Genomic DNA, 25,967 nt, shown 5'->3' on the forward strand with positions numbered 1-25,967 from the left:
GATTTAGAAGACCTATTATAAATCAGCATTCTTAATCTTAGTAATTATATAGCAGAAAAAAGTGAAGGTTCAGATTATAGGTACATGACAGTCTCCTAACCTCAACATCACTGAGCCATTTAGAACAGCCAAACTAAAACACAGGTTTGAAAGGTAAGTTTCTTTATGGATTTTTAAAAATTTGTGTTGATCCAATTGGGCCATTTCTGAAGTTATGTGACACTTGGCCCCAAAACTACAACCTCCCCCCTCCCCCCAAAAAGTTTTTTGTAAACAGTTACAGATGTGTATACATTTTCCTCCACTCACTCCTGTGTAAAAATATCACATCAACATTGCAGTGACTCTAACACTAGTAAAAAAAAAACCCACACCAATAGCGGTGTGATACATTACAATTAGTTCAACGTCTGTAACCTGCGGCTGAGAGATGGCACAGTCAAAGCCTTTCAAAGAAGCAAACTGTCCTGCTGAAAAGTGTATTGAGAAGAAGAAGCAACTGAGAATCATTTCCTGGCTGAGTTTCTACTTTTGTTGTTTTGTGTTAAAATCAAAAGAGGTTCTACGTGCTCTGCTGCCACTCACATCCTTCCTTCCCTTTCTGACATAGAGACGTCCACATGGTGTACCTAATAAGATGGTCAGTTAGTGTAGATACAAAGAAGGTGTTTATTATAAAGTGTCTGCTAAAGTGTCTTAAAGGACAGGACTTGTTTGGTCTGATCAGAATTTCTTTTTTTTTTTTTTTACCATCAAAACATCCTGCTATATGTAACAAGTTCAATTTTGCTCAGTAGTTTGGTAAGTTAATAAATGTTTTTTATAAATTTAAATAGCAGACATGTGATACAATTAAATAGCAAACATGAGAGCTCTTTGCACTGTGAAAAATGAAACTATACATTAGAATGCTTTATGATTTGTCACCAGACTAAGTGCATACAAAACACTTTAGATAGGGCCTTAACAGTGTGTACTGAGTGTAATGTTCCATAGGGTCTTTAGATAGGGCCTTAGCAGTGTGTACTGAGTGTAATGTTCCATGGGGTCTTTAGATAGGGCCTTAGCAGTGTGTACTAAGTGTAATGTTCCATAGGGTCTTTATATAAGGCCTTAGCAGTGTGTACTGAGTGTAATGTTCCATGGGGTCTTTAGATAGGGCCTTAGCAGTGTGTACTGAGTGTAATGTTTCATAGTGTCTTTAGATAGGGCCTTAGCAGTGTGTACTGAGTGTAATGTTCCATGGGGTCTTTAGATAGGGCCTTAGCAGTGTGTACTGAGTGTAATGTTTCATAGTGTCTTTAGATAGGGCCTTAGCAGTGTGTACTGAGTGTAATGTTCCATAGGGTCTTTAGATAGGGCCTTAGCAGTGTGTACTGAGTGTAATGTTTCATAGTGTCTTTAGATAGGGCCTTAGCAGTGTGTACTGAGTGTAATGTTCCATGGGGTCTTTAGATAGGGCCTTAGCAGTGTGTACTGAGTGTAATGTTCCATGGGGTCTTTAGATAGGGCCTTAGCAGTGTGTACTGAGTATAATGTTCCATGGGGTCTTTAGATAGGGCCTTAGCAGTGTGTACTGAGTGTAATGTTCCATGGGGTCTTTAGATAGGGCCTTAGCAGTGTGTACTGAGTGTAATGTTCCATAGGGTCTTTATATAAGGCCTTAGCAGTGTCTACTGAGTGTAATGTTCCATAGGGTCTTTAGATAGGGCCTTAGCAGTGTGTACTGAGTGTAATGTTTCATAGTGTCTTTAGATAGGGCCTTAGCGGTGTGTACTGAGTGTAATGTTTCATAGTGTCTTTGAGACTGAAGAGGTAGAATCTTTTACAACAGCTTCACTTGACTCATACATTTTGCTGGAAATCTTCTGTGAACACTTTGAAATTGATCTCCAGAATACCACAGCAATGGGCAGCTTCTCCGTTTGTCCGTTTAATTATCTGTTTTTATGCAATTTGCAGCTGCCGTTTCCTGTGTTCCACGTTTCCATGTCGATGACATAGGAACCTTTACGCTCCATCTTCACAATGTCAAAGCCCTCTCCTCCAAGGTTGTACCCAGGGACAAAGTCAGAATTCTTGCAATCTTCTGGACTCCCCAGTATCAGTTGATCTTCAGCAGTGATCACAGAGATCAGAGAGTAGCACAGCCACCAGCCCACAAGGCAATTACACATCCACCCCATCATATGAGATAACTGCAAAGTTCAATGTATTTTAAAGTAATTCAAATGACAAATAAGTGGTGAATTAGAAAACTGAAATCTTTATCTGAGATAAGAATAATTTCAGACCAAATGACACTGCTTTTTAAAGACCGTAGCAGAGGGAGGGACTGTCTTCTTCACTCTATTTAAACACCTGTGGTTGACCACTAAAACTAACACTGTGACGTGTGCAAATGTACCTTAGGTGATGCATTGGTGTTCAACTCCTGCCAGTATGATTTAGAAGACCTATTATAAATCAGCATTCTTAATCTTAGTAATTATATAGCAGAAAAAAGTGAAGGTTCAGATTATAGGTACATGACAGTCTCCTGACCTCAACATCACTGAGCCATTTAGAACAGCCAAACTAAAACACAGGTTTGAAAGGTAAGTTTCAGTTATGGATTTTTAAAAATTTGTGTTGATCCAATTGGGCCATTTCTGAAGTTATGTGACACTTGGCCCCAAAACTACAACCTCCCCCCTCCCCCAAAAAAGTTTTTTGTAAACAGTTACAGATGTGTATACATTTTCCTCCACTCACTCCTGTGTAAAAATATCACATCAACATTGCAGTGACTCTTACACTAGTAAAAAAAAACCCCACACCAATAGCGGTGTGATACATTACAATTAGTTCAATGTCTGTAACCTGCGGCTGAGAGATGGCATAGTCAAAGCCTTTCAAAGAAGCAAACTGTCCTGCTGAAAAGTGTATTGAGAAGAAGAAGCAACTGAGAATCATTTCCTGGCTGAGTGTAATGTTCCATGGGGTCTTTACATAGGGCCTTAGCAGTGTATACTGAGTGTAATGTTCCCTGGGGTCCTTAGATAGGGCCTTAGCAGTGTGTACTGAGTGTAATGTTCCCTGGGGTCTTTAGATAGGGCCTTAGCAGTGTGTACTGAGTGTAATGTTTCATAGGGTCTTTAGATAGGGCCTTAGCAGTGTGTACTGAGTGTAATGTTCCCTGGGGTCTTTAGATAGGGCCTTAGCAGTGTCTACTGAGTGTAATGTTTCATAGGGTCTTTAGATAGGGCCTTAGCAGTGTGTACTGAGTGTAATGTTCCCTGGGGTCCTTAGATAGGGCCTTAGCAGTATGTACTTGACATTTAGTGGCTTTTTGCATTAGGCCTTGAGTGGTTATTTATAAAAGTTCTTAAATTGGATCTTAGAATTCTTACAGATAGCAGAAGTTTAAACCCCAAAAGAGGAGTACCGAGATTTACAGATTTACACCTGTCATGTATATTGTAAATATTGTTCTTTTTTTATTTGGAGTTGTATGGGTGCCAGGTATCTTTTGCCTTTTCTATATTTTGTTTTTGTAATAGGAATTTAGAGTAGACATGTTATATGGGTAGGAGTGTTGTATTTTATTATCTTTTTTAAAGGAAGTTAGTGGTTGAATTGAATTTAGTTATTTTTGTTTGTTCTGTTGGTGTAAGCCCACCCTGAAGAAACACTGCTCTTTGGGTTTGTTTTTTTCTTGTAATTGTTCTTTGTGCATTATACAGATAAAAACACAGTGGAATGTGCATATCTGTGTTTTTTTTATGTAGAGCCCTTGTGGTCCTAGAATATCAAGATCACAAGGATCGTCTGAGATAGAGCCATAACAGTGATTCACTGACACATGGAATCTGGCACAAATTATTCAGTGAATTTGAACTGCAGAAGACACGGAATCCATACTATTTATTTTTCTTGAAATGTAACAGCATGTACAGTGGTGTGAAAAAGTGTTTGCCCCCTTCCTGATATCTTTTTTTTGTTGCATTTTTGTCACACTTAAATGTTTCAGATCATCAAACAAATGTAAATATTAGACAAAGATAACACAAGTAAACAGAAAATTCAGTTTTTAAATGAAGGTTTTTATTATTAAGAAAAAAAAAAGCAAACCTACATCCCCCCCAGCTGTTAAAACATAACTGTGGTTTATCACATCTTTGGAAAGCTGAGTTCAATTTCCCTAGCCATACCCTGGCCTGTTACTGCCCAACCTGTTCTCAATCAAGAAATCACTTAAATAGAACCTGCCTGACAAAGTGAAGTAGAGCAAAAGATCCTCAAAAGCTAGACAGCATGCTGCAGTCCAGAGAAGTTCAGGAACAAATGAGATGCAAAGTAATTGAGATCTATCAGTCTGGAAAAGGTTATAAAGCCACTTCTAAAGCTTTGGGACGCCAGCGAACCACAGTGAGAGCCATTATCCACAAATGCAGAAAACATGGAACAGTGGTGAAACTACCCCAAGAGCACAGCGAGGACTCATCCAAGAGGTCACAAAAGGCCCCACAACAACATCCAAAGAACTGCAGGCCTCACTTGCCTCAGTTAAAGTCAGTGTTCATGACTCCACCATAAGAGGCTGGGCAACAATGGCCTGCATGGCAGTGTACCAAGACGAAAACCACTGCTGAGCAAAAACAACACAAAGGCTCATCTCAGTTTTGCCAGAAAACATCTTGATGATCCCAAGACCTTTGGGAAAATACTCTGTGGACTGATGAGAGAAAAGGTTAACTTTGTGAAAGGTGTATGTCCCATTACATCTGGCGTAAAAGTAACACAGCATTTCAGAAAAGGAACATCATACCAACAGTAAAATATGGTGGTGGTAGTGTAATGGTCTGGGGCTGTTTTGCTGCTTCAGGACCTGGAAGACTTGCTGTGGTACATGGAAACATGAATTTTGCTGTCTACCAAAAAATCCTGAAGGAGAATGTCCAGCCATTTGTTTGTGACCTCAAGCTGAAGCACACTTGGGTTCTACAGCAGGACAATGATCCAAAACACACCAGCAAGTCCACCTCTAAATGGCTTAAGAAAACCAAAATGAACACTTTGGAGTGGCCTAGTCAAAGTCCTGACCTGAATCCGATTGAGATGCTGTGGCATGACCTTAAAAAGGCAGTTCATGCTCAGAAACCCGCCCATGTGGCTGAATTATAACAATTCTGCAAAAATGAGTGGGCCAAAATTCCCCCACAGTGCTGTAAAAGACTCATTGCCAGTTATTGCAAACACTTGATTGCACTTGTTGCTGCTAAGGGTGACCCAACCAGTTATTAGCTTTAAGGGGTAATCCCTTTTTCACACAGGGCCATGTAGGTTTGGATTATTTTCCCCTTAAAAATAAAAACCTTCATTTAAAAACTGAATTTTGTGTTTACTTGTGTTATCTTTGTCTAATATTTAAATTTGTTTGATGATCTGAAACATTGAAATGTGGCAAATATGCAAAAAATAAGATATTGGGAAGGGAGCAAACACTTTTTCACACCACTGTATGTATTATTATTGTAACAGCATACATGTATGATTTTTAACAAATACAATTTAGTGAAGTAAAAGTTGCTCAGTTTACTGCAGAACTTAACAAGTTAATAGCTTAACTTAATTCTTTACTAATGATACTTTTATAAATTATGTGCAACATTGAACAAGATGTATTTCACTCTATTATAGATAACTAGATATAAGTGAAACTGATAAGTTGACAAGGGGTGTGGTATCAGGATGATGAAGTAAACACAGAGCACATGTAGACATGCTGACAGAATGAAAACAATAGCCATGCGGAATGTCCATCACATGAACGATGGAGTTGTGGACGGGAACATCTTTTATTTTCAAGCTTGGGTCCTCTACCAGAGCCCTGGAAGCTTGAGGGTCCTGCATAGTATCTTAGCTGTTCCCAGAACTGCATGCTTCTGGACTCATCCTGGCATCTGCTGGAACCATTCTCCCAGTTTGGAGGTTACATAGTTGCCTTCATGTTCCTCATCTTTTCTAGCTCTTCTTCCAGTATTTCTTTAGCTTTCATGTTCCTTGTTCCTGATTTTGCTGTCACTATGGCCCTGTTCTGCTGTTTATCCATCACTACTATGTCCGATTGTTTATCCATTACCATGTTATTAGTCTGTATCTGGAAGTCCCTCAGGATTTTAGCTTGGTCATTCTATCCCACTTTGACCTTGGAATTTCTGGCCTGTGCTTAGCATATATGTTTCTGTATACTATGTGAAACACTTGATTATGGCATTCCATGTATTCTTTGCCTGCTAGCATCTTGCATCCCACTGTTATATGCTGGATTGTCTCAGGGGCGTCTTTGCACAGCCTGCATCTGGGGTTCTGCTTTGTATGGTAAATCCCAGCCTCTGCTGATCTTGTAATCAAAGCATGTTCTTGTGCTGCCATGATTAGTGCCTTCATGCTATCTTTCAATCCAGCCTTTTCCAGCCATTGGTAGGATTTTTGCATATCAGCCACTTCCATTGTTTGCCGGTGGTACCTACCATGCAGGGATTTATCCTCCCATGATGGTTTCTGCTCCTCCTCATTGCCATCCTCCTCAGGTTACTGGTGTCAGCACTTGATAACTTGGGGCCATCATGGATTTGGGATGAAACCCTCCATGCATTGTGAGGAGTTTCCCTGTCTTGATGTCAGTGGTTTCTGTCTCCACCTTTGGCCAGCTGATTATGCTAGTGAGTTATCTGGTGACTGGTAGAGTGTAGTGTTGACATATCTGATGACTGGTAAAGTGTAGGTGTTGGTAGGTGTTGATAGCCCAGATCTTGTTCTTCCCATTCAGCTGACTTCTCAGGACTTGCTTCACTCTTCGTAGGTATTTGACTGTAGCTGCTTTCCGTGTGGTCTCTTAATGGTCCTCATTTGCCTCGTGAGATTCCAAGGTACTTGTAGCTGTCCGCAAAATCTGCTGTTATCTTCTGGTAGTGTGATCTCTCAGTCCTGGCTACCTTCCCTCTCCTTGTAACCATGCAATCACACTTATCCCGTCTCAATGACATTATGATGTTGTTGCGGTCAGGCTGACACACACACACAAAGTGATTCTCAAAGGTAATTAGGTAACAAGATGACCCTACATAACAATTATTATAGCCAAATATATTTAGTTATGAATATTGAAGGAAGCATATTTTATTTTAAGTCCTTTTGGACTTTTTAACAGCTTTTTTTTTTTTTTTTACAAGATGTACATGACATGTGAATGATTGTGGTAGGTCAGCAAAGGAGGCTGTAGACTTTCACTTTGAGATGCTTAGGTTATTTGTTAACGTCTACATACCACACTGGGAGGAAATTGTAAAAGAAGAAGAAGAAACTGTCTGCTATTACCCTGGTTCTCAAGAAGAATGGCTTAGACCCTGAGAACTTAGCAAACTACAGGGCAATCTCTAATTTCCCAGTTCTTGATAAAATACAAGAGTGGACTGTAGCTGCCCTTGATAAAGTGATGCGCTCTGCTGAACGCACTACCCTTTGGAGTGCTTGTCTGTCCTGCTTGGTGCTGTTCCCAAACCAGACTGTGATGTTCCCCATGAGGATGCTCTCGATAGTGCAGGTGTAGAAGTTCCGCAGTACCTCGGAGGGCAGTCTGAAGTCTCTTAGGCGTCTGAGGTGGTAAAGACGCTGACGAGCCTTCTTTGCCAGGGAGTTGGTATGGCGGGACCAGGAGAGGTCCTGCGAGATGTGAACACCAAGGTGCCTGAAACTATCTACTCTCTCCACCATGGTTCCACTGATCCTCACAGGTTGGTAGTGCCACTCCTGCTTCTTGCTGCAATCCACGATCAGCTCCTTTGTCTTACTGACGTTTAGGAGGAGATTATTTTCCTGGCACCAGTTTTCCAGGTGTTTAATCTCCTCCAGGTAGGCCCTCTCATCGTTGTCCGAGATCAGGCCCATGACAGCACTGTCGTCAGCAAACTTGACAATGATGTTAGAGCTGGAAGTGGCTGTGCAGTCGTAGGTGTACAGTGAGTAGAGCAGGGGGCTTAGGACACAACCCTGAGGAGCTCCAGTGCTGAGGGTGAGGGTGGATGAGGCGCAGTTGCCCACCCGTACTGATTATGGTCTGTCTGTTAGGAAGTTGGTGATCCACTCGCACAGGGATGTATGCAGTCCTAGATCCTGCAACTTAGTAGTGATTAGGGAGGGGATGATGGTGTTAAATGCTGAACTGTAGTCTACAAACAGCATTTTAACATAATTACCCCTCCCTTTGTCCAGGTGGGTCAGTGTGGTGTGGAGCAGAGGGACAATTGCATCATCAGTGGAGCGGTTGTGGCGGTATGCAAACTGCAGTGGGTCCATGGAGGCTGGCAGTGAAGATGTGACGAAATCTCTGACTAGCTTTTCAAAGCACTTCATCACGACTGATGTGAGGGCAACAGGGCAGTAGTCATTGAGGCTGGAGGGTCGAGGTTTCTTCAGGACTGGGACAATGGTGGATCGCTTGAAGCGAACATAACTATATATAATCTAATACAATACTCATATAATTATATATAACCTACAATAATGTTCAAAAGAAAAGAGAGTAGGATCCAAAATTTGTGGATCCAATTTGTAAATGGGAGGAGACCATCAGTGTCAGTACAGAATTCAGAAATGCTACTAAGCAGAATTTTGAGCTCAGTGAGCAAAATTTTAATTTTGTTAAGATAAATCTTGAAAAGGTTCACTCACAATTTGAAATTATACAAGCAGTTAATAGTAAAGGACATAAAGCCATGGTGAACCTGGTACAAATGTATTATCTACATATGAATGAAGCCTAGTACAGATGTACCATCTACATAACAATGAAAGCACAGACTACCAGAAGAGGAATGTAGTATATAATGATGTCAGTTGAGGATTATCTTGACCTGTAGATACATAGTGAAGTCAGTACATTACAGTACATGAATACAGTACATTAATGAAACAATACTGCAAATAGGTTTTATACAGGTGTACAGGCATATAAGATAGGTGTACCTATTAAAGTAGATGACTTTAGGTGCAAGATAGGTGCTCCAAAAAAGTGGCTGGTGAGCCTACACAAAGGATAAAAAAAAACAGGTTAAAAGCCCTGTAAAAGTCCATCTTTTACAATGCAGTGGTTTATACCTCAGAGACTGAGAAAGAATAAAACCCCATCAACGTGATTTCACAAGCAGTAAGTGTAGTGAGTTTTGGTAGTCTGTATTCTTCATTTTTCATACAATAGGTTAAATATGGTGACTTCACTCACAAATGACAGTGTGTGAGTTTCCTCTTTTGGATGGATACCTTACACCAAATGAACTTCAAAAGATACTTAGGTTAGTCTGATGAAACATTCAGCACACAACGACATCATAAACGTGGGTTCTTAATGGAGTTAAATGGTGAATGTTGAAATAAGCTGTACTTCAGTTTGAGTAGCCACAACACTAAAGTGACAATTTGAAATTAATTTAAAAACAAACAAACCGCAACTAAATATTATTAAAATGTAATAATTAATACATAATAAAACCAACAGAGAATTTGATCCAATATCAGACTTTTTACATAGCAGTTTATAAAGGTAACTGTTGTTACTTAATTAAATTATGCAATAACCTTCCAATTGTACAAAACGTTTGCCTTACAGTTACTTTAAATGAAAACATTATCCTTATAGTTTTATGGTATTTTTTAAATGGTATTTTATGGTAGTGCCTTGCTCAGGGGCCCAACTTGGCAGTGGTGGGGCTTGAACCCGAAACCATCCACTGAGCTACCACTGCCCTCTGGAATGTTTCCATCAACATAGTAATATCTATACAAAATGAAAAAGCAAAAACATTTTAAAAACTAAGCTTGTAATTTATATAGATATTATATGTCTATATCTGAATGGAAATGTCTTGGTGTAAAATGCTTCTCTGGGCTTCGCTCTGGCGCTATGAGGCTAACGCATCTTATTTTCTGACCAACTTATTAGCATCATGCCAACTGCAGACTACATAAGCAAAATTCAACAAGACTTGCAAGCTCTTAATGGGATGATGAGCATGTTTCCAACCTGCTTGACTACAAAACTAGATTTAACACACCAACCAATCTGATCAGACAAGCTGTAATATTTACAGCTATATCGTAGTTTAGTTTATTGCCTTTTTTGTACTCTTTGCAACAGACTTGTTTGTTTGCTGCTGTCAGTCTTTTGCAGCTGTGGATGTTTGTGTGTATATGGTGTGGGGGTGGTAGTGGTGTAACTGAGGGTATAGCTCTGGGGAAGAAGCTTTTTCTCTGATTATTATTGTGTCCTGATCTTTTGCCTGATGAGTGGTGGACAAACAGTCTGTGGCCTGGATGGATTGAGTCCTTGATAATGTTGCTCTTATGTAGGCAGCTAGCATGAACTATGCCTGGATTTGGGAACTTGGTTTTCCACACTTCTCTGTGCAGTCTTAACTATACAGATCAGATCTCTCCAGTTTTCTGCACTGCAGTTGGTGTATTACATTGTAATGCAGTAGCGGAGATGCTCTCTGTTATGCTCCTGTAGAAATTCACTTAGAGCTAAGAAAGATGTCTTGCTTTTTAAAGCTTCTTCAAGAAGAAAACTTTTACTTTTGTAAATTATTTGCAATACTGAACAACATGTAGCCCACTCCGCTACACAATTATAGAGTGTATTCTTGGGTAAAACAACACCAAATAACTGTATTCCATACGGTACTGTTTGTTTACTTCCTGGTTTTGGTTTCCTTGTGTTTCCTTGTTTTGGTTTGTTTTGGTTCTCCCCCCTAGTTCGTTCAAATATTAACAAGTTATTGTATTCACCTGTGTTTTGTTGGTCCTCATTAGTTTCTGTATTTACACACAGATGTCCTCCCCCTGTTTATAATCTACATTTTATGTGTGTGTGTGTGTGTGTGTGTGTGTGTGTGTGTGTGTGTGTGTGTGTGTGTGTGTGTGTGTGTGTACTTGTTTCTAGTTGGACAGCTTGCACATCCTACTTTTTTTTTTTTTTACAGAATGTGTGCCAGAATTGTTTCTTCTGGCTGCTGTGACTAATGAAATCAGAAGCTTTAAATGCCACCAAAACACTGGATGGGGAAGCGTTGTTTAACTCTCAAGCTATATAAGGGTGTAAAATCCCCAGATACTATTTTTACTACAAAACTGCAATTATTGACTAAACATCATTAATGGTCACTAGAAAGCAGTATGCATTATACTGTTTCTGCCCATTACTACAGTTAACTAAAAGGAGAGAGGAACTTGTGTACACAGGGGAATAATTGGCTAACAAGGAACAGCTGAGATAAAGGGATGACGCGCAGGGAAAGGGGACTCAGAACTACGGCGAGGCTGACCTCTAGTGGCCAAAGGTAATATTGCCTGGAGTCAGTGTGACAGTAATGGGAGAAAATGACTAAACATTCTGAATAAGATTGAGTAAATATTCATAAAATAAACAAACTCTTTTTTTTTTCTTCAAATGATCTTGTATGTCCTTATATCTGCCATTTTAAAAGTTTATATAATATATAATCTTCAGTTCTAAGGCACATGTAATATCCTGGCTAATTGTATGTTTAGTAGATTAGTTAATTTTTTGTTCTCATTAGGATGTCCAGACGTAAAGAGACCATTTGAATGGGAAAGCATAGTTTAAATAAAAGGTGTGTGGGAGGGATAAGTAACATTAGCCTTGTGATAGTTCAAGGCCCAATTCAACAGTTTCAAAAGCACCGCCCATAACACAGAATACCACAAAGTGAAGTAATTTTTCCAGCAAAGGCTTCAAGTTCACAGCCCTGTAAGCTGTCCTTAATTGAAAATATACAATCTAATGATGTCAACACACACTAAGTGATTCTCAATGGTAACTTGGTCACAGGATTTTAATGTAAATGTAAGATGACCCTACAGAGCTGTTATGGAGAACAGCAGCTCCCCCTCCTCATCTCCCTTCACTGCACCTTCACCTGTGAATTACCCACAACACCCATTTTGGATGACCAGGTTATAGGAAACAGAACCCTTGGCTCCAGCAAGTTTAGGACTCCACCACCATTATCAGCTTTTAATCTTTACCAAAGAAAGGTTTACGACTCCTGCAAGGTCACATGGCTCAACCTTTATGGCTATCTGACCTGGCCTGGTGAACTCAAAAGCCATAAAACACCTCCCTTGGAATTTAAGAATAAGACACATCCTAGAGTGTTCAGATTGGCAATGCTTATTAAAACTCCATATTCCCAAATGGCTACTGGATTCTAACCTTCCCTAAAGCATTTGATGTTATCAAATCTTTCTATTTTTCTATAACAAACCTAAAATAACATATATGACTGTTTTGAACTATGGACCTACAGTGCCCTCCAATGACTGCAACAAGAGTCTCAACTTGGATAAAGAAACTGTGCATTAACACATTATGATAGTTTTATGATGCATTACAATTCAGAACGTTTTTACACAGGGTGACAAATCCTGGGTAGGATAAAACTAGACATTGTTTCTGTTGAATCGGTATGTAGCTTCCTTTTAATGCCTTCTATATGTATCTTACTATGTCATGTACTTATGAAAATGTTCACACTATCTATGTCTCTCCACTATCATTGCAGAATATGTGTAGGTACATTTAGGAACTATTAGATTGCCTCTTTGGGTAAAGCAGGTTAAGGAAGACTGTTTAAGATAGGGATGTCTCTAGCAAAATTAGTACAACTAGAATGTTTACCTAATGAAATCGTTTCCTACCTTTAAGTAGCATGTTCATTTATTAAAAGTGTATAACTATTTTCCTTATATATTGTTGTGTTTCATACCTTGAGTATTACATTACATTTTTTTTATTCAGAAACACTGAAGTTTCAATGCTCAGGCAAAATTAGTGTTACAGAATTTATTCACTCAGTTTGTCCTGGAAACTGACCTCCCTGTCAGGGGATATGCCCACTCACTCACACACTCCATACCACACACACACACACACACACACACACACACACACACACACACACACACACACACACACACACACACACACACACACACTCACACACACAGCTTTATATATTAACTTATTACAAGATTTATTCCTATTCTTTATTATATTTGTTGTTGTTATTTCCGAGTTTGAGCTTCTAGAACGAATAGATATTCATAATCAGTAAGCGTGGTTAGTTGAATCTGAAAATACACATCCACACACACATACGCACACACACACACACACACTGAATAGTTTAATATATCTAGAAGTAAGAAAGAAAAAGAATCAAGAAACTTTCTTGGACTTTCAAAGAAAGTGTTAAGATTATGAAAGTACAGATATTTTTAAGTCAAACCTCTCCTGAGAAGAACTAAGTACTTATAAGCGCCTGTTATTTTGTATGTCTGTAGTCTCTCCGATTTACGTTAGTTTAGTCTATATTTATTTAATTTGCTCTTCACTACAGCATCACTTTTAAATTATTTTTCTTTCTTTTGTCGTTTGATGCAGTCGATAGATTTAAGGTTAGTACTTTTCGGCCAGCAGCGTTTAATATTAATTCTATAACTTAATATTAAGTAATATTAAGTAAGTGTTGGCAGCTCTCAAAGACTGCCTGCCGACATCTCTAAAGACTTGTGTAGCCCAAAAGCATATCGATTCAGCAACGGACCCGCTCAGGCGCAGTGCCCTTCAGATATCGCTGGGTTACTGTTGGTGCCCGGGAAGCTTTGGGAATTACGCTCGGTTCATCTTTATACATCACCGCGTATTTCATCCGGAAACGAATGGACAGCCATCTGAACTGGGAAAATCATCCAAATAAGTAATTCGGCCTCCATTCATGTTCCCGCTCTGATGTCAATCTTTATCTGCCGTTCCATTAATCCCACTATAGAATTTATTTCCGTTTACTTTAAACATGCATAGATTTGCATTATTCCCACCAGTATTCTCAGTATATAATTCGATTTAGTCCCTTCCTAGTGTAGGTAATGGATACAACACCAATTTCCCGTTAGGAATATCCTGATTAAGGTTCTCCCTTTTAAGGCATTTTCCTTGGTTCATTTATTTTCTTGCAATAATTTGTTATTGTGTTAGCGTGCAGATTAAGATATTTGTGGAGTTTTTGGTATTATTTTCTCTCATTTTGTTCCGTATACTTGAGGCTAGTTCGCTTGTTCTATATTTTCTATGATTTATAACGTTTATATCCTCCTGACATTAATCAATAAACTTTGCATTTATTCATTAAATGGGTAATCCTGGAAAATATAGTTTAAGCAAAGGTATTGTCACGGGCGAAGAACCTGCAGACAGAAAGGAAGAGAAGCAAACGCGAAATCTATCTGAAGCGTTTAATGAAAGGAACGAAACCGAAACCAAAGACAAACGTGCACTAACTAGAAACAAAAGCCAACGTAACAACAATATAATGAAAATCAAGCTGTCTTAAATAAGCCTAAACATAATAACAATAACTCCCAGGTGGTCTGGTTACTGATGTCTAACGCACAACACCTGTGGGGGGCGTGGACGTGAGAATGTGCAGTATTAATTAACAATAATTAATTAATAATAATTGCCCTATGTTTACGGTGGTGCCCCTTTTTTCAATAATTCATTTAAAAAAATGTAAACAAATACCGATACACAGCTAATGGTCAATATAGACAAATATAATTAGTTATAAATATGGAGGGAGGCATATTTTGAAAGTCCTTTTGAACTTTTAGCATCTTTTTTACAAGATGTGGACATGTGAATGATTGTGGTAGGTTTACAGAGGAAGCTTTCACTTTGAGGTGCTGTGGTTATTTATTAACGTCTACATGCCATTTCGGGAAGAAATGGTAAAATGTTAACATGTTGTAAAACTAGGCATTCAAAGGTTAAGTACTGTTAAACAATGTAAACAAATACTATTTTTTTTTATTTGTTATTTTTCAAGTGTATTTAGAACAGAAACTGGCACTGTTCACAAATAATTTCTTGATTGTGCGTGAATGACCAGAACATTTTGCATGCCAAAAACATTACAGCAATGAACCACATTCTAGGTGAATTAAAAAAGAAGTCTTTGCTCATAGAAAGCATAAACTGACCTTAAGAAAAATTAATAGGAATATAGAGGAAAATAATTACTCTAAAAAAAAAAAAAGTATATTGTTCTTAAATAATTTTACTGAAAAAAAATGCAGGTTTAGATTACAAAATGAACGTGTACTATGTTTCACAATTACAATCTGGTAAAAGACACATGGAACTATGGTATTGATTCTTTTTTATTTCACTCACATATTATTTTACTCATGTACTACACTTTACATGTTTTCATAATTAATCTGTGTTAAGTATTATGTAAGTCCATGCTCTGGCTGGGTGTGTGTGAGAAGGCTTCTGTTCCAGTCTTTGCAATGGGGAGTACCCTGATATACCAGAGGCCTGACCTTCACCGCAGTGGAACAGATATAATGCATGGACTGCTCCTCTGTATCACAGTACACCTACACTTTTTACCGCAGTACCTAAAATGAGTGGATGGTTCCTACACTCAGTAGGGGCAACCAGTGTGTCAGTGACAGAAAAGTTCTCAACTCCTATAAATTGTGTTGCTGATAATGGATATAAATTCAGTTTGAAGAACTATTACAGGCAGGAGTGATAGTTCCCTGTGAAAACTCCCCAGTCAGAACACAGATTTTCCCAGTGAAAAAGATTAGAGACCAGGGTGAACCAGATAAATGGAGGTTTGTACAAGATCCTAGGGCAGTTAATGAGGCAGTGATAGCTAGAGCCCCAAATGTCCCAAACCCATACTCAATTCTCTCACAGACTCCATAGGACTGCAAATGATTTTCAGTAGTAGACTTAGCTAACACCTTTTTAAGCATCCCAGTCCACCCGGACAGCCAATATTGGTTTGCATTCAAGTTCAAGGGAAAACCGTACACCTTCATATGGTTATGCCAGGAGTATGTGAACCCCCAACAATTTATAATGGGGCATTGCAGAATAGTTTGGAAATATTGCAACTGTTCTCGGGCTCTGTACTTCTCCACTATGTCGATGACTGTATCCTGGGAGCTCCCACTAAAGAGAAATGTAAGCATGACACTAGCCGGTCACAAGGCTAGTAGAAAGAAACGACATTTTGTGCAACAGGAAGTAAAATTTCTTGGGCACTTAGAATCAGAACAGGGAAAAAGATTAGATGCAGATAGAATTGAAGCAATCCCCAAAATACCAAAACCCATTACCAAGAATCAGCTAATGACTTTCCTAGGAATCTGTTCTTACTGCACAGCATTCATCCCTGATTATGCAGTCCTCAAGGCACCCCTGAGTGCAATAGCACATGGGAAGGGTCTACAGGTCCATTGCATGCTTAGACACCAGAAACAGAAAATGCATTTGGAAATTTAAAGAGACCTCTCCAAAGTACGCCAACATTGGGCATTCCAGATCCTCAAAAAGCCATTCACACAAACAGTTGATGAAAACAACGGCTGAATGACCTCTGTGTTAATACAAGACCATGGTAGCAAGCTGAGATCTGTGGTTTATTTCTCAACTAAACTCAATCCTGTGGCTCAGAGACTTCCAATTTGCCTTAGAGCAGTAGCAACAGCAGAAAAAGCTGAAAAGCATCACGTGACATTCTACATAGACAGTAAATATGCTTTTAGGGTAGTTCATGATTTCAGCACATTGTGGAAACACAGAGGGTTTTTAACTTTATCAGGCAAACCCATTATGCACCATAACCTGATTGCAGCCCTCCTTGATGCAATTCTACTCCTGTCAAAAGTGGCAGTTTGTAAATGTGACACTCATGCCTTGAGCAGCAACCCAATCTCTCTAGGGAATGAACGAGCAGACACTACAGATAAAGTTGCAGCACAGAAGACTGTTACGTCTTACATCCTATGTGAACCAATGCACTACTTCCTACTAACACTTTTACCCCAACAGCCGACTGTACGGAGCTCCAGAGCCTAGCACTACAAGAGGAGAAATCCATCTGGAAAAAAGCTGATGCACACATAAAGGAAGGGGTATAGTATGGGAAACCCTGTCTTCCAAAAAGGATGTTTCCATGATATGCTAAGTTGACCCATAGTAGGAACTATGTGTCAAAAAGAGGGATGCACAGTAGCATAGCACAGCAGTGATTCGCAAAGGGGATTTACTACATTCTTTCAGAAATATTGTGATAACTGCATGATTTGTGCCACAAACAATGTACCTGCAACACCTGCAGATGGATTTCATTGAATTAAATCCTAGCTGTGGGAAGAGGTATTGTCTGGCCTTCGTAATGTCCTCTAAATATGTTGAGGCATTTCCAACAAAGTAGGATATCAACAAAGTAGCAAAAGCACTCCTAATGGAAATAATTCCTATGTGGGGTATCCCAGAATGAATTGGCAGTGATATCAGCACCCCCTTGGTTAGTAAGGTCTTGGGAGAGGTAAGAAAATACTTGGGGTTTGATCTAAAACAGCACTGTGCCTACCAACTAGCTAGTGGCGGAGCAGTTGAGAGGGAAAATGGCACACTCGAAAACAAACTGGCCAAATGCTGTGCTGAGACAGGACTCTCATGAGTAAAGGCACTCCCAATAGTGCTCTTACACATGAGGACTAGAGTTAAGGGAAGAGCAGGACTAAGCCCATACGAGATCCTTTTTGGGAGACCTCTAAACACAGGGATAGGGCCCTACAAGTTCACTGGTCTGTGAAAGATGCCCCACTGGAACTTACCATCACCCCCCTGCTGCATGACCTGAAACCAGGTGATTGAGTAGTGCTGAGAGATTTCAGATGAAAGCCCTGGATGGTGGTGAGGACCATTTCAGGTGAGGACCATTGGCAACCTCACAATACATCAGCAGTAGTGAATTTGCCAAAAGATCCACTTGGATACATGTCAGACACTGCAAGAAGGAACCAGAAACAGCAGATTACTGAGTGGGGACAGTAGGTCAGGGGACAGTGTCATCCAGAGCAGGAAAATCATAGAAACATATCTCCTACACATGCCAGGGAGCAAGGCCATAAGGGTAAATCATGAGGGCGCCACAGGGAACCTGCATAGTTCTCACATAACTGTATATATGATAAGGCTTAACCAAGAAGGAAAGCTGGTAGTGCTAGGATCAAATTTTAGGTGCATACTAGAAAATGCCCACATTCCCCGCTTGCCATGACCAGTATTCCAATTCAAGTAGACTAGAATGGGGAACAGATGTCTGAGTGCAGGCTGACTCTAAATCACCAAAGGACATTAGATTGGCTAGAAAAGAGAACACCCTGGTGGCTTAGAGCCAGGAAAGTGGTATTTGATTAGAGTCTACAAAGTAGTAAAACTAGACCATAGGGGAGTCCATCACACATCTGACCTCTCGAGAGGTAACACTTAAAACAGCAAAAGTAGAATACATCCTAGGACAAAATCCAGGACACCCAGTTAGACAAATATTACCTATTGAAGCAGTTGATAATGGTAGGCTGAGGAATGACTACCGAGCAGTGAGAGACAACTCCAATGACTGGAGGACATATGAGGACTTCACCTGTATGAGGGGAGCCATACAGGAGTCTTGGGTGCCTAGGTACTGTCCTATTATGAAACATGGAGACGATCTACATCCAAACCATGTAGACTATCCACCGGTGTTCCACAGGGCTCAGTATTAGGCTTGCTTCTCTTCTCATTGTATGCTCAATCTCTTGGTGATGTAATATCTTCTCATGGTTTCTCCTACTACTGCTATGCTGATGACACTCAGTTATGTCTTTCTTTACCACCCTCTGACACATTGGTATCCAGACTTATCTCAGCATGCTTGACTAATATTGCACCATGGATGACAGCCCATCACTTGAAGCTCAGCCCAAGTAAAACCAAGCTTCTGTACATCCCAGGTACTCCCAACCCTTACCATGACCTCAGTTTCCTTCAAGAACTCCCTGATATCACCATCTGATGCTGCCCGTAGCCTGGGCATAACTTTGGACAAACAGTTGTTGTTTTCAACTGATGTCTCAAATCTTACCCAGTTTTGCAGATTTCTCCTTTGTAACATATGAAGGCTTCGGGCCTTTCTCTCACAGGAAGCTGCCCAGGTGCTTGTGCAGTCTTTTGTAATCTCAAAGCTAGACTACTGCAACTCGCTACTTGCTGGTCTTCCTCTAAGAGTCATTAGACCTCTACAACTTGTCCAGAATGCAGCAGCACGACTAGTCTTCAAACTTCGGAAGTTCACACGTCACTTCACTGCTGCGCTCCCTTCATTGGCTTCCAGTAGCTGCACACATCAGATTTAAACCCTTGATGTTTGCCTACAAAGCCAAAAATGGACAAGCCCCTCCATACATGATATCAATGGTCAAAGCCAAATCCACACCTTGAGTACTTCAAACCTTATTGTATTTATACAGTATTCTAGATCATTGGTATATTGGACACTAACCTGCTGTACTGGCTAGAATGTATTCTATGAGTAAATGACAAGGCACTTTTTAAGTCGCTCTGGATAAGAGTGTCGGCTAAATGCCGTAAATGTAATTACTGCTGTAGACTACCATAAAGAATAGGGACCAGGTGACCTCAGACATTGGTGAGGAGGGACAAGTGCAGATTGGGCGTGCTTGCATTCCAAACACCAAGAATCTATCAAGAACAACAAGAGGCTTCCTAAATTAGAGACAAGGGAAAAGTATATCGTAATAGTTAATGCGTTAAAAACACTGATCACCATGAGTATCCTGTTCATAATGGTATTTCCAGCCCACAGTGCAAGGACATAGCCATTAGGAGCAGACCAGAGCAGATGAGAGCAAAGCTTCAGTATCCTAAAAGTGTCGTGGGACAAGGAGTGTCAATAAGGCCCTTGTAACCCCATACACTTAAACTTTAAGAATCCTATGAAGAGTGATGAGGGACTGGTCGCAGCATGGGTAGCACACTGAAGTTTAATTGATTCAAGCAAATACATATCTATTTAATGATAAGGGAATGCTAATGCTAATGCTAATGTTCTGCATGCTTAGCATATTGCACATACAATGGAGCCTTTCCACCCCAAAAACCTTTTAACTAAACTAACGATGACTTAGTTGTCACGATACAGCCCCCTCTTCCTAGATGTCTCCCTGCATACATGCATGTGTGTGTGTGTGTGGGTGCGTGCATGCGTATGTGTGTGTCTGTGTGTGTGTGTGTGCGTGTGCGTGTGTGTGTGTGTGTGTGTGTGTGTGTGTGTGTGTGTGTGTGTGTGCGTGTGTGTGTGTGTGCATGTGTGTGTGTGTGTGTGCGTGTGTGTGTGTGTGTGCGCGTGTGTGTGTGTTCATTTGTGTGGCCACTCCCCTCCATGTGTCACACCTGTTTCTAGTTATGTTCCTTGTTTACGTATATATATATATATAAAATCCCATTGTTCTGTTGTCTGTTGTTGGTGTTTGACAATACATCAGCCAATGTGCTATGTTGTCTTGGTGTTTGAATAAATGTGTCCTGTTTTACATGACTTGTCACCGCATCCTACTTAGCCTCAACATTACATTAATCCAAACTTCATAAGAAGAGACTAAGTAAATCAGAAACGGTTTAGTGTACTGTACTGTTTAATATATTATAATACTGGAATGATATTTTGTTTGTGTTGTCTTTGTTAGAAACTGGTTCAAAGTGACCAGTCCTTCAGGTTCGATCTCCTCTAAGTTACCCTCTGCCCTCCGTCCTCTGTAGCCGGATCAATCCGGGGAAGTCAAGAGACACTGACACCAATGTAGCGAATCAAGAGAGTTCCACTTTACTGAGGAAAGCACAGAGTATATATGTGTCCTATATCCACTATCTAAATCTACAGGATGACAGGGAAAAGTGAGGCATGTTCTAAGGGTCTACGTAGAAAGGAAAGAGAAAAGCTAGTAAAGATTAGATGTTCTCTGCAACGAGCCACTAGCTGTTCCCATGCCCACCATGAGCCACTTCTGTGCTTAGAGAGAGAGAGACAGAGAGAGAGAGAAAGAGAAAGGGAGGGGTAAAGGAGACAAGAAGAGGGAGTGGATGACCTCAGGTCACCAGCTCGCAGTCAAGCTGCCAAGTCATAGCTGATAAGCAGGGACCTTGTGTTGGGTACCTGAAGACAGAAAGGCTCCACTATCTAACAGTCTTAAAATGAAAAAGCTGCTTCATAACTCGTCATAGTTTGAATGTGGCACGAGCAATGTGATCTGAGTTTTTTTTAAAAACTGCTGTTCAAACCTGCTCTCCTTTCCTCCATAGTGGTCCTTGAAGAAAAGCTTTTTTGAATTATTACTGAAACTGCACTGGATCCATTGCAGTCAGATGTGCATGCATGATATTTTGGGCCATGAAAATTAATCTCTCCTACTTGTCTTGGTTCTTATATCTACCAAATAGAGAATAATTATGTAATTATGTAATGCTTATGTACTTAGTCTATTTTGTGTTTTGACTTTGCATTAATAAAAGTCTGTTTGTCAATAACAATTCACTTGTCTGTCTTTGTGAATGCTTTAATTAAACCATAGCAAACTTGCAGATAAGCAGAAATAGAAGCTAGCAATGGTTATAAACATTACAGTTACTACAATATGAAAGGAGAAATGGAAAATCAAGGTATTTCATAACTCAAAATAGTTTCACCTGTGGCACCTACAATCTGAATTGAGTTGTTTAACAAAACTTCTGCAGAAACTTTTTCTCCTTTCCTCCAAAATTGCTCTAGAAATAAAGCTTTTTTGAATGATTACTGGCTGTCTCAAGCTTCCACATATTTTTAGCCAGAATGCCATTTCTGGAGTTGAATATTTCAGCCAGAGAGGAGGCCATTGGAGAAGGACTGTAATCTGCACACTTTGGACCCTGTAGACTAGGAGCACATTCTACAGTATAGGAAAAAAAGAAGGTGCCATACTTAAACATACAAACCTCACTCCATTTTCCACTTTTAAGATCAAAACCACATGTACCTAGATGGTCACTATTCCAGTAGGTGTCTTCATCATACACATTAAAGGTAAGCTTATTTTTCAGAGATATCGTGATGGAACCAAACTTAAATGATTCACTCCAGCGAGGATTGTCATTTTCATTAATCACTGCAGTGCGCCTAATTAGATCACCATATATGACTTCCACTCTGGCATCTGTTCTGGAGAAGATATCTCCATATAAATCTTTAGCATAAAGTTTAAAGACCTTCAGTGTGGCAAGACCTCTTTTAGTAGGACAGCAGTTGGACAGTATATTTGTACTTCTTTGACAAACACAGACACAGCGGTCTCTGGCACTGTTATTCTTCCCTATTTTACAAGACTCAGAGCAAACTTGCTTTAAGGCATTATTCCTTATATACTTTTCTATGGCTGACTTCAATCCCTTTTTAGCAGGGTTATTATCATTCAGCAGTAAGTGGAGGGGTTTAAGAGTGTATGTCACTACGTCTGGGATGGACTTCAAGGATTCCAGCCACACTTTTCGAGCATTTTGAGATGTAGTGGAAAAAAGGAGGTCTTCATCATTGATGTTCCCTCCTGTAATCTCTGTTTGTCGGTCATCAAACATTGAGCTGAATGTTTCTTTAATATTCAGTTTCTTCTTTAGTTCTTGACAGTGAGAGAATTCTGTTTTCAGTCTTACACCTTGATATGTCCCTGATGCTTCTACATCCAAGCAGTCCTTAGTTGCTGTGTTTGTAAGGCCATCCATTGCTGCTTTACAGGTTTTGATGGCAGTTACTGCCTTTATCTTCCCACCCAGATTGACTCCTGTGGTATAGTGAGTGCCGAATCTGTCAATTATGCTTTGATAGGAGTGTGAATCATATGTGGGGTAAAGAGACTTCACAGCTTGAAGAAACTCCTGATGCAGTGGGGGTGGTGATGCTATTTTGTAGCTGTAAAGTAATTTTTAGTCCATTAATATTTATGGATTGGACGCAGTGAAAATGAATCTCTTATTGAAAAGTTTTTCAACATTTTACATCAAAGAATGCCTCACCTGTAAAAGCTGCATTTGACTTCATGCTTAGTGAAGCTGAACTTGTCTTCTTTTGACTTTGCCATAGCGTTGGTTGCCTCACGGGAATGGGTGCCCCCTAATGATCCACCAGCTGTTAATGGTATGTCCAAACCAACTTTCCAGTTATTTGAGACTGAAGAGGTAGAATCTTTTACAACAGCTTCACTTGACTCATACATTTTGCTGGAAATCTTCTGTGAACACTTTGAAATTGATCTCCAGAATACCACAGCAATGGGCAGCTTCTCCTTTTTTCCGTTTAAGTATCTGTTTTTATGCAATTTGCAGCTGCCGTTTCCTGTGTTCCACGTTTCCATGTCGATGACATAGGAACCTTTACGCTCCATCTTCACAATGTCAAAGCCCTCTCCTCCAAGGTTGTACCCAGGGACAAAGTCAGAATTCTTGCAATCTTCTGGACTCCCCAGTATCAGTTGATCTTCAGCAGTGATCACAGAGATCAGAGAGTAGCACAGCCACCAGCCCACAAGGCAATTACGCATCCACCCCATCATATGAGATAACTGCAAAGTTCAATGTATTTTAAAGTAATTCAAATGACAAATAAGTGGTGAATTAGAAAACTGAACTCTTTATCTGAGATAAGAATAATTTCAGACCAAATGACACTGCTTTTTAAAGACCGTAGCAGAGGGAGGGACTGTCTTCTTCACTCTATTTAAACACCTGTGGTTGACCACTAAAACTAACACTGTGACGTGTGCAAATGTACCTTAGGTGATGCATTGGTGTTCAACTCCTGCCAGTATGATTTAGAAGACCTATTATAAATCAGCATTCTTAATCTTAGTAATTATATAGCAGAAAAAAGTGAAGGTTCAGATTATAGGTACATGACAGTCTCCTAACCTCAACATCACTGAGCCATTTAGAACAGCCAAACTAAAAGACAGGTTTGAAAGGTAAGTTTCAGTTATGGATTTTTAAAAATTTGTGCTGATCCAATTGGGCCATTTCTGAAGTTATGTGACACTTGGCCCCAAATCTACAACCTCCCCCCTCCCCCAAAAAAGTTTTTTGTAAACAGTTACAGATGTGTATACATTTTCCTCCACTCACTCCTGTGTAAAAATATCACATCAACATTGCAGTGACTCTAACACTAGTAAAAAAAAAACCACACCAATAGCGGTGTGATACATTACAATTAGTTCAACGTCTGTAACCTGCGGCTGAGAGATGGCATAGTCAAAGCCTTTCAAAGAAGCAAACTGTCCTGCTGAAAAGTGTATTGAGAAGAAGAAGCAACTGAGAATTATTTCCTGGCTGAGTTTCTACTTTTGTTGTTTTGTGTTAAAATCAAAAGAGGTTCTACGTGCTCTCCTGCCACTCACATCCTTCCTTCCCTTTCTGACATAGAGACGTCCACATGGTGTACCTAATAAGATGGTCAGTTAGTGTAGATACAAAGAAGGTGTTTATTATAAAGTGTCTGCTAAAGTGTCTTAAAGGACAGGACTTGTTTGGTCTGATCAGAATTTTTTTTTTTTTTTACCATCAAAACATGCTGCTACATGTAACAAGTTCAATTTTGCTCAGTAGTTTGGTAAGTTAATAAATGTTTTTTTTATAAATTTAAATAGCAGACATGTGATACAATTAAATAGCAAACATGAGAGCTCTTTGCACTGTGAAAAATGAAACTATACATTAGAATGCTTTATGATTTGTCACCAGACTAAGTGCATACAAAGTTCACACCTTTTTTTTAACACAATCTCTTAACACAATCTAAAGGCAACATTTGTCACAGCCCTGTTTCAATGTATCTCCAGTATGTGCTAAAGAGGTACCTTCACATTTACATGCAAGTAGTAATGTCTAAACCAAATTAAAAAATTAAAATATATTTACAAACTAACTTCACAATAATTAAATAGATATTACATATCTTGAATTCAACTTGAATGGCTTAGGGAAAATGCTTCTCTGGTTTTGCTCTGGAGCTATGAGATTAATGCATCTTATTTTATGACCACCTAATTAGCATTCTGCAAACTCAGTGCAAATCTAAACAAGCAAAATTCAACAAGAATTGTTCAACAACAAAAGACCTATATGGCAAGGTGAGCACATTTCCAACCAGCTGGACAACATTTACAGCATTTAGCTGACGCTTTATACAAAACAACTTAAAATTATGACTGAATACACTTTGAACAATTGAGGGTTAAAGAGCTTGCTTAAGAACCCAATAGTTGCAACTTGGCAGTGGTGGGGCTTGAGCTGGCAGCTTTCTCACTAATAGTCAAACACCTAAAGCACTAGGCCACTGCTGCCCTGCATAAGTGAGACTGCATAAATCAGAAATAGAAGCAAAACCAGCTTTATCATTCCAACTTGACTGATGAGACAAACAGGACTATTTACAGATATAAATGAAGCACAAAAAAGGTAATCAAAGGCAAGCAAAATAGACTTAATTAAAATAAGATGAAATTACCCAGAGGTATTTTAAGATAGAAGCATAAGACTTTATTTGTCATTGTAGGTCCACAATGAAGATTTGTTTGGTAGCTCACAGGGACACCAGCAGCAATAAAATAAAACAGCAACAAAAATAAAAAGGCTGCATATGTATATGTGCAAACAATGAAGTGTAACATATGTGTATAACATGTCTACAGTCTACTTGGACAGTGCAAACAATGAAGTGTGAAGAGGAATTTCACAGTAAGCTGTAGACAGTAGGTATTACACCCACTGAATTAACATTTAACAGTATTAACAGTTCTGGATGTAAAGTGTGGTGGTAAAGTAAAGGTGTGGGCGAGGCAGGCTGGTTTGTTTCTTGTCATCAGACCTCAGCAGATTTGGGTGTGTGATTGTGGTGTGGGGTGCATTGGAGGCTACAGCTCTGGGAAAGAAACTGCTCCTAGGTCTATTAGTGTGT

At 39.6% G+C, this 25,967-nt stretch overlaps 1 protein-coding gene across 1 annotated transcript; it reads right to left on the bottom strand.

The window, feature by feature from the left end:
• Positions 1-21,520: 21,520 nt before the first annotated feature.
• LOC113568899 (perforin-1-like) lies at positions 21,521-23,689 on the bottom strand. Its single transcript, XM_035529485.2, has 2 exons — positions 23,033-23,689; positions 21,521-22,928 (listed from the first exon to the last, which is right to left on the bottom strand). Exons 1-2 carry the CDS (start codon positions 23,566-23,568, stop codon positions 21,755-21,757), a joined length of 1,710 nt encoding a protein of 569 aa, XP_035385378.1. The 5' UTR covers positions 23,569-23,689; the 3' UTR covers positions 21,521-21,754.
• Positions 23,690-25,967: the final 2,278 nt, after the last annotated feature.

Source organism: Electrophorus electricus, chromosome 2, assembly GCF_041902795.1.
Source record: "Electrophorus electricus isolate QZ-2024a chromosome 2, ASM4190279v1, whole genome shotgun sequence".
Taxonomy (NCBI): domain Eukaryota; kingdom Metazoa; phylum Chordata; class Actinopteri; order Gymnotiformes; family Gymnotidae; genus Electrophorus; species Electrophorus electricus.

Coding starts and splice junctions, on each gene's coding strand:
- LOC113568899 (XM_035529485.2), bottom strand. CDS start 23,568: ATGATGGGGTGGATGCGTAATTGCCTTGTGGGCTGGTGGCTGTGCTAC. Junction 22,929..23,032: donor GTCAAATGCAGCTTTTACAG/GTGAGGCATTCT, acceptor ATTACTTTACAG/CTACAAAATAGCATCACCAC.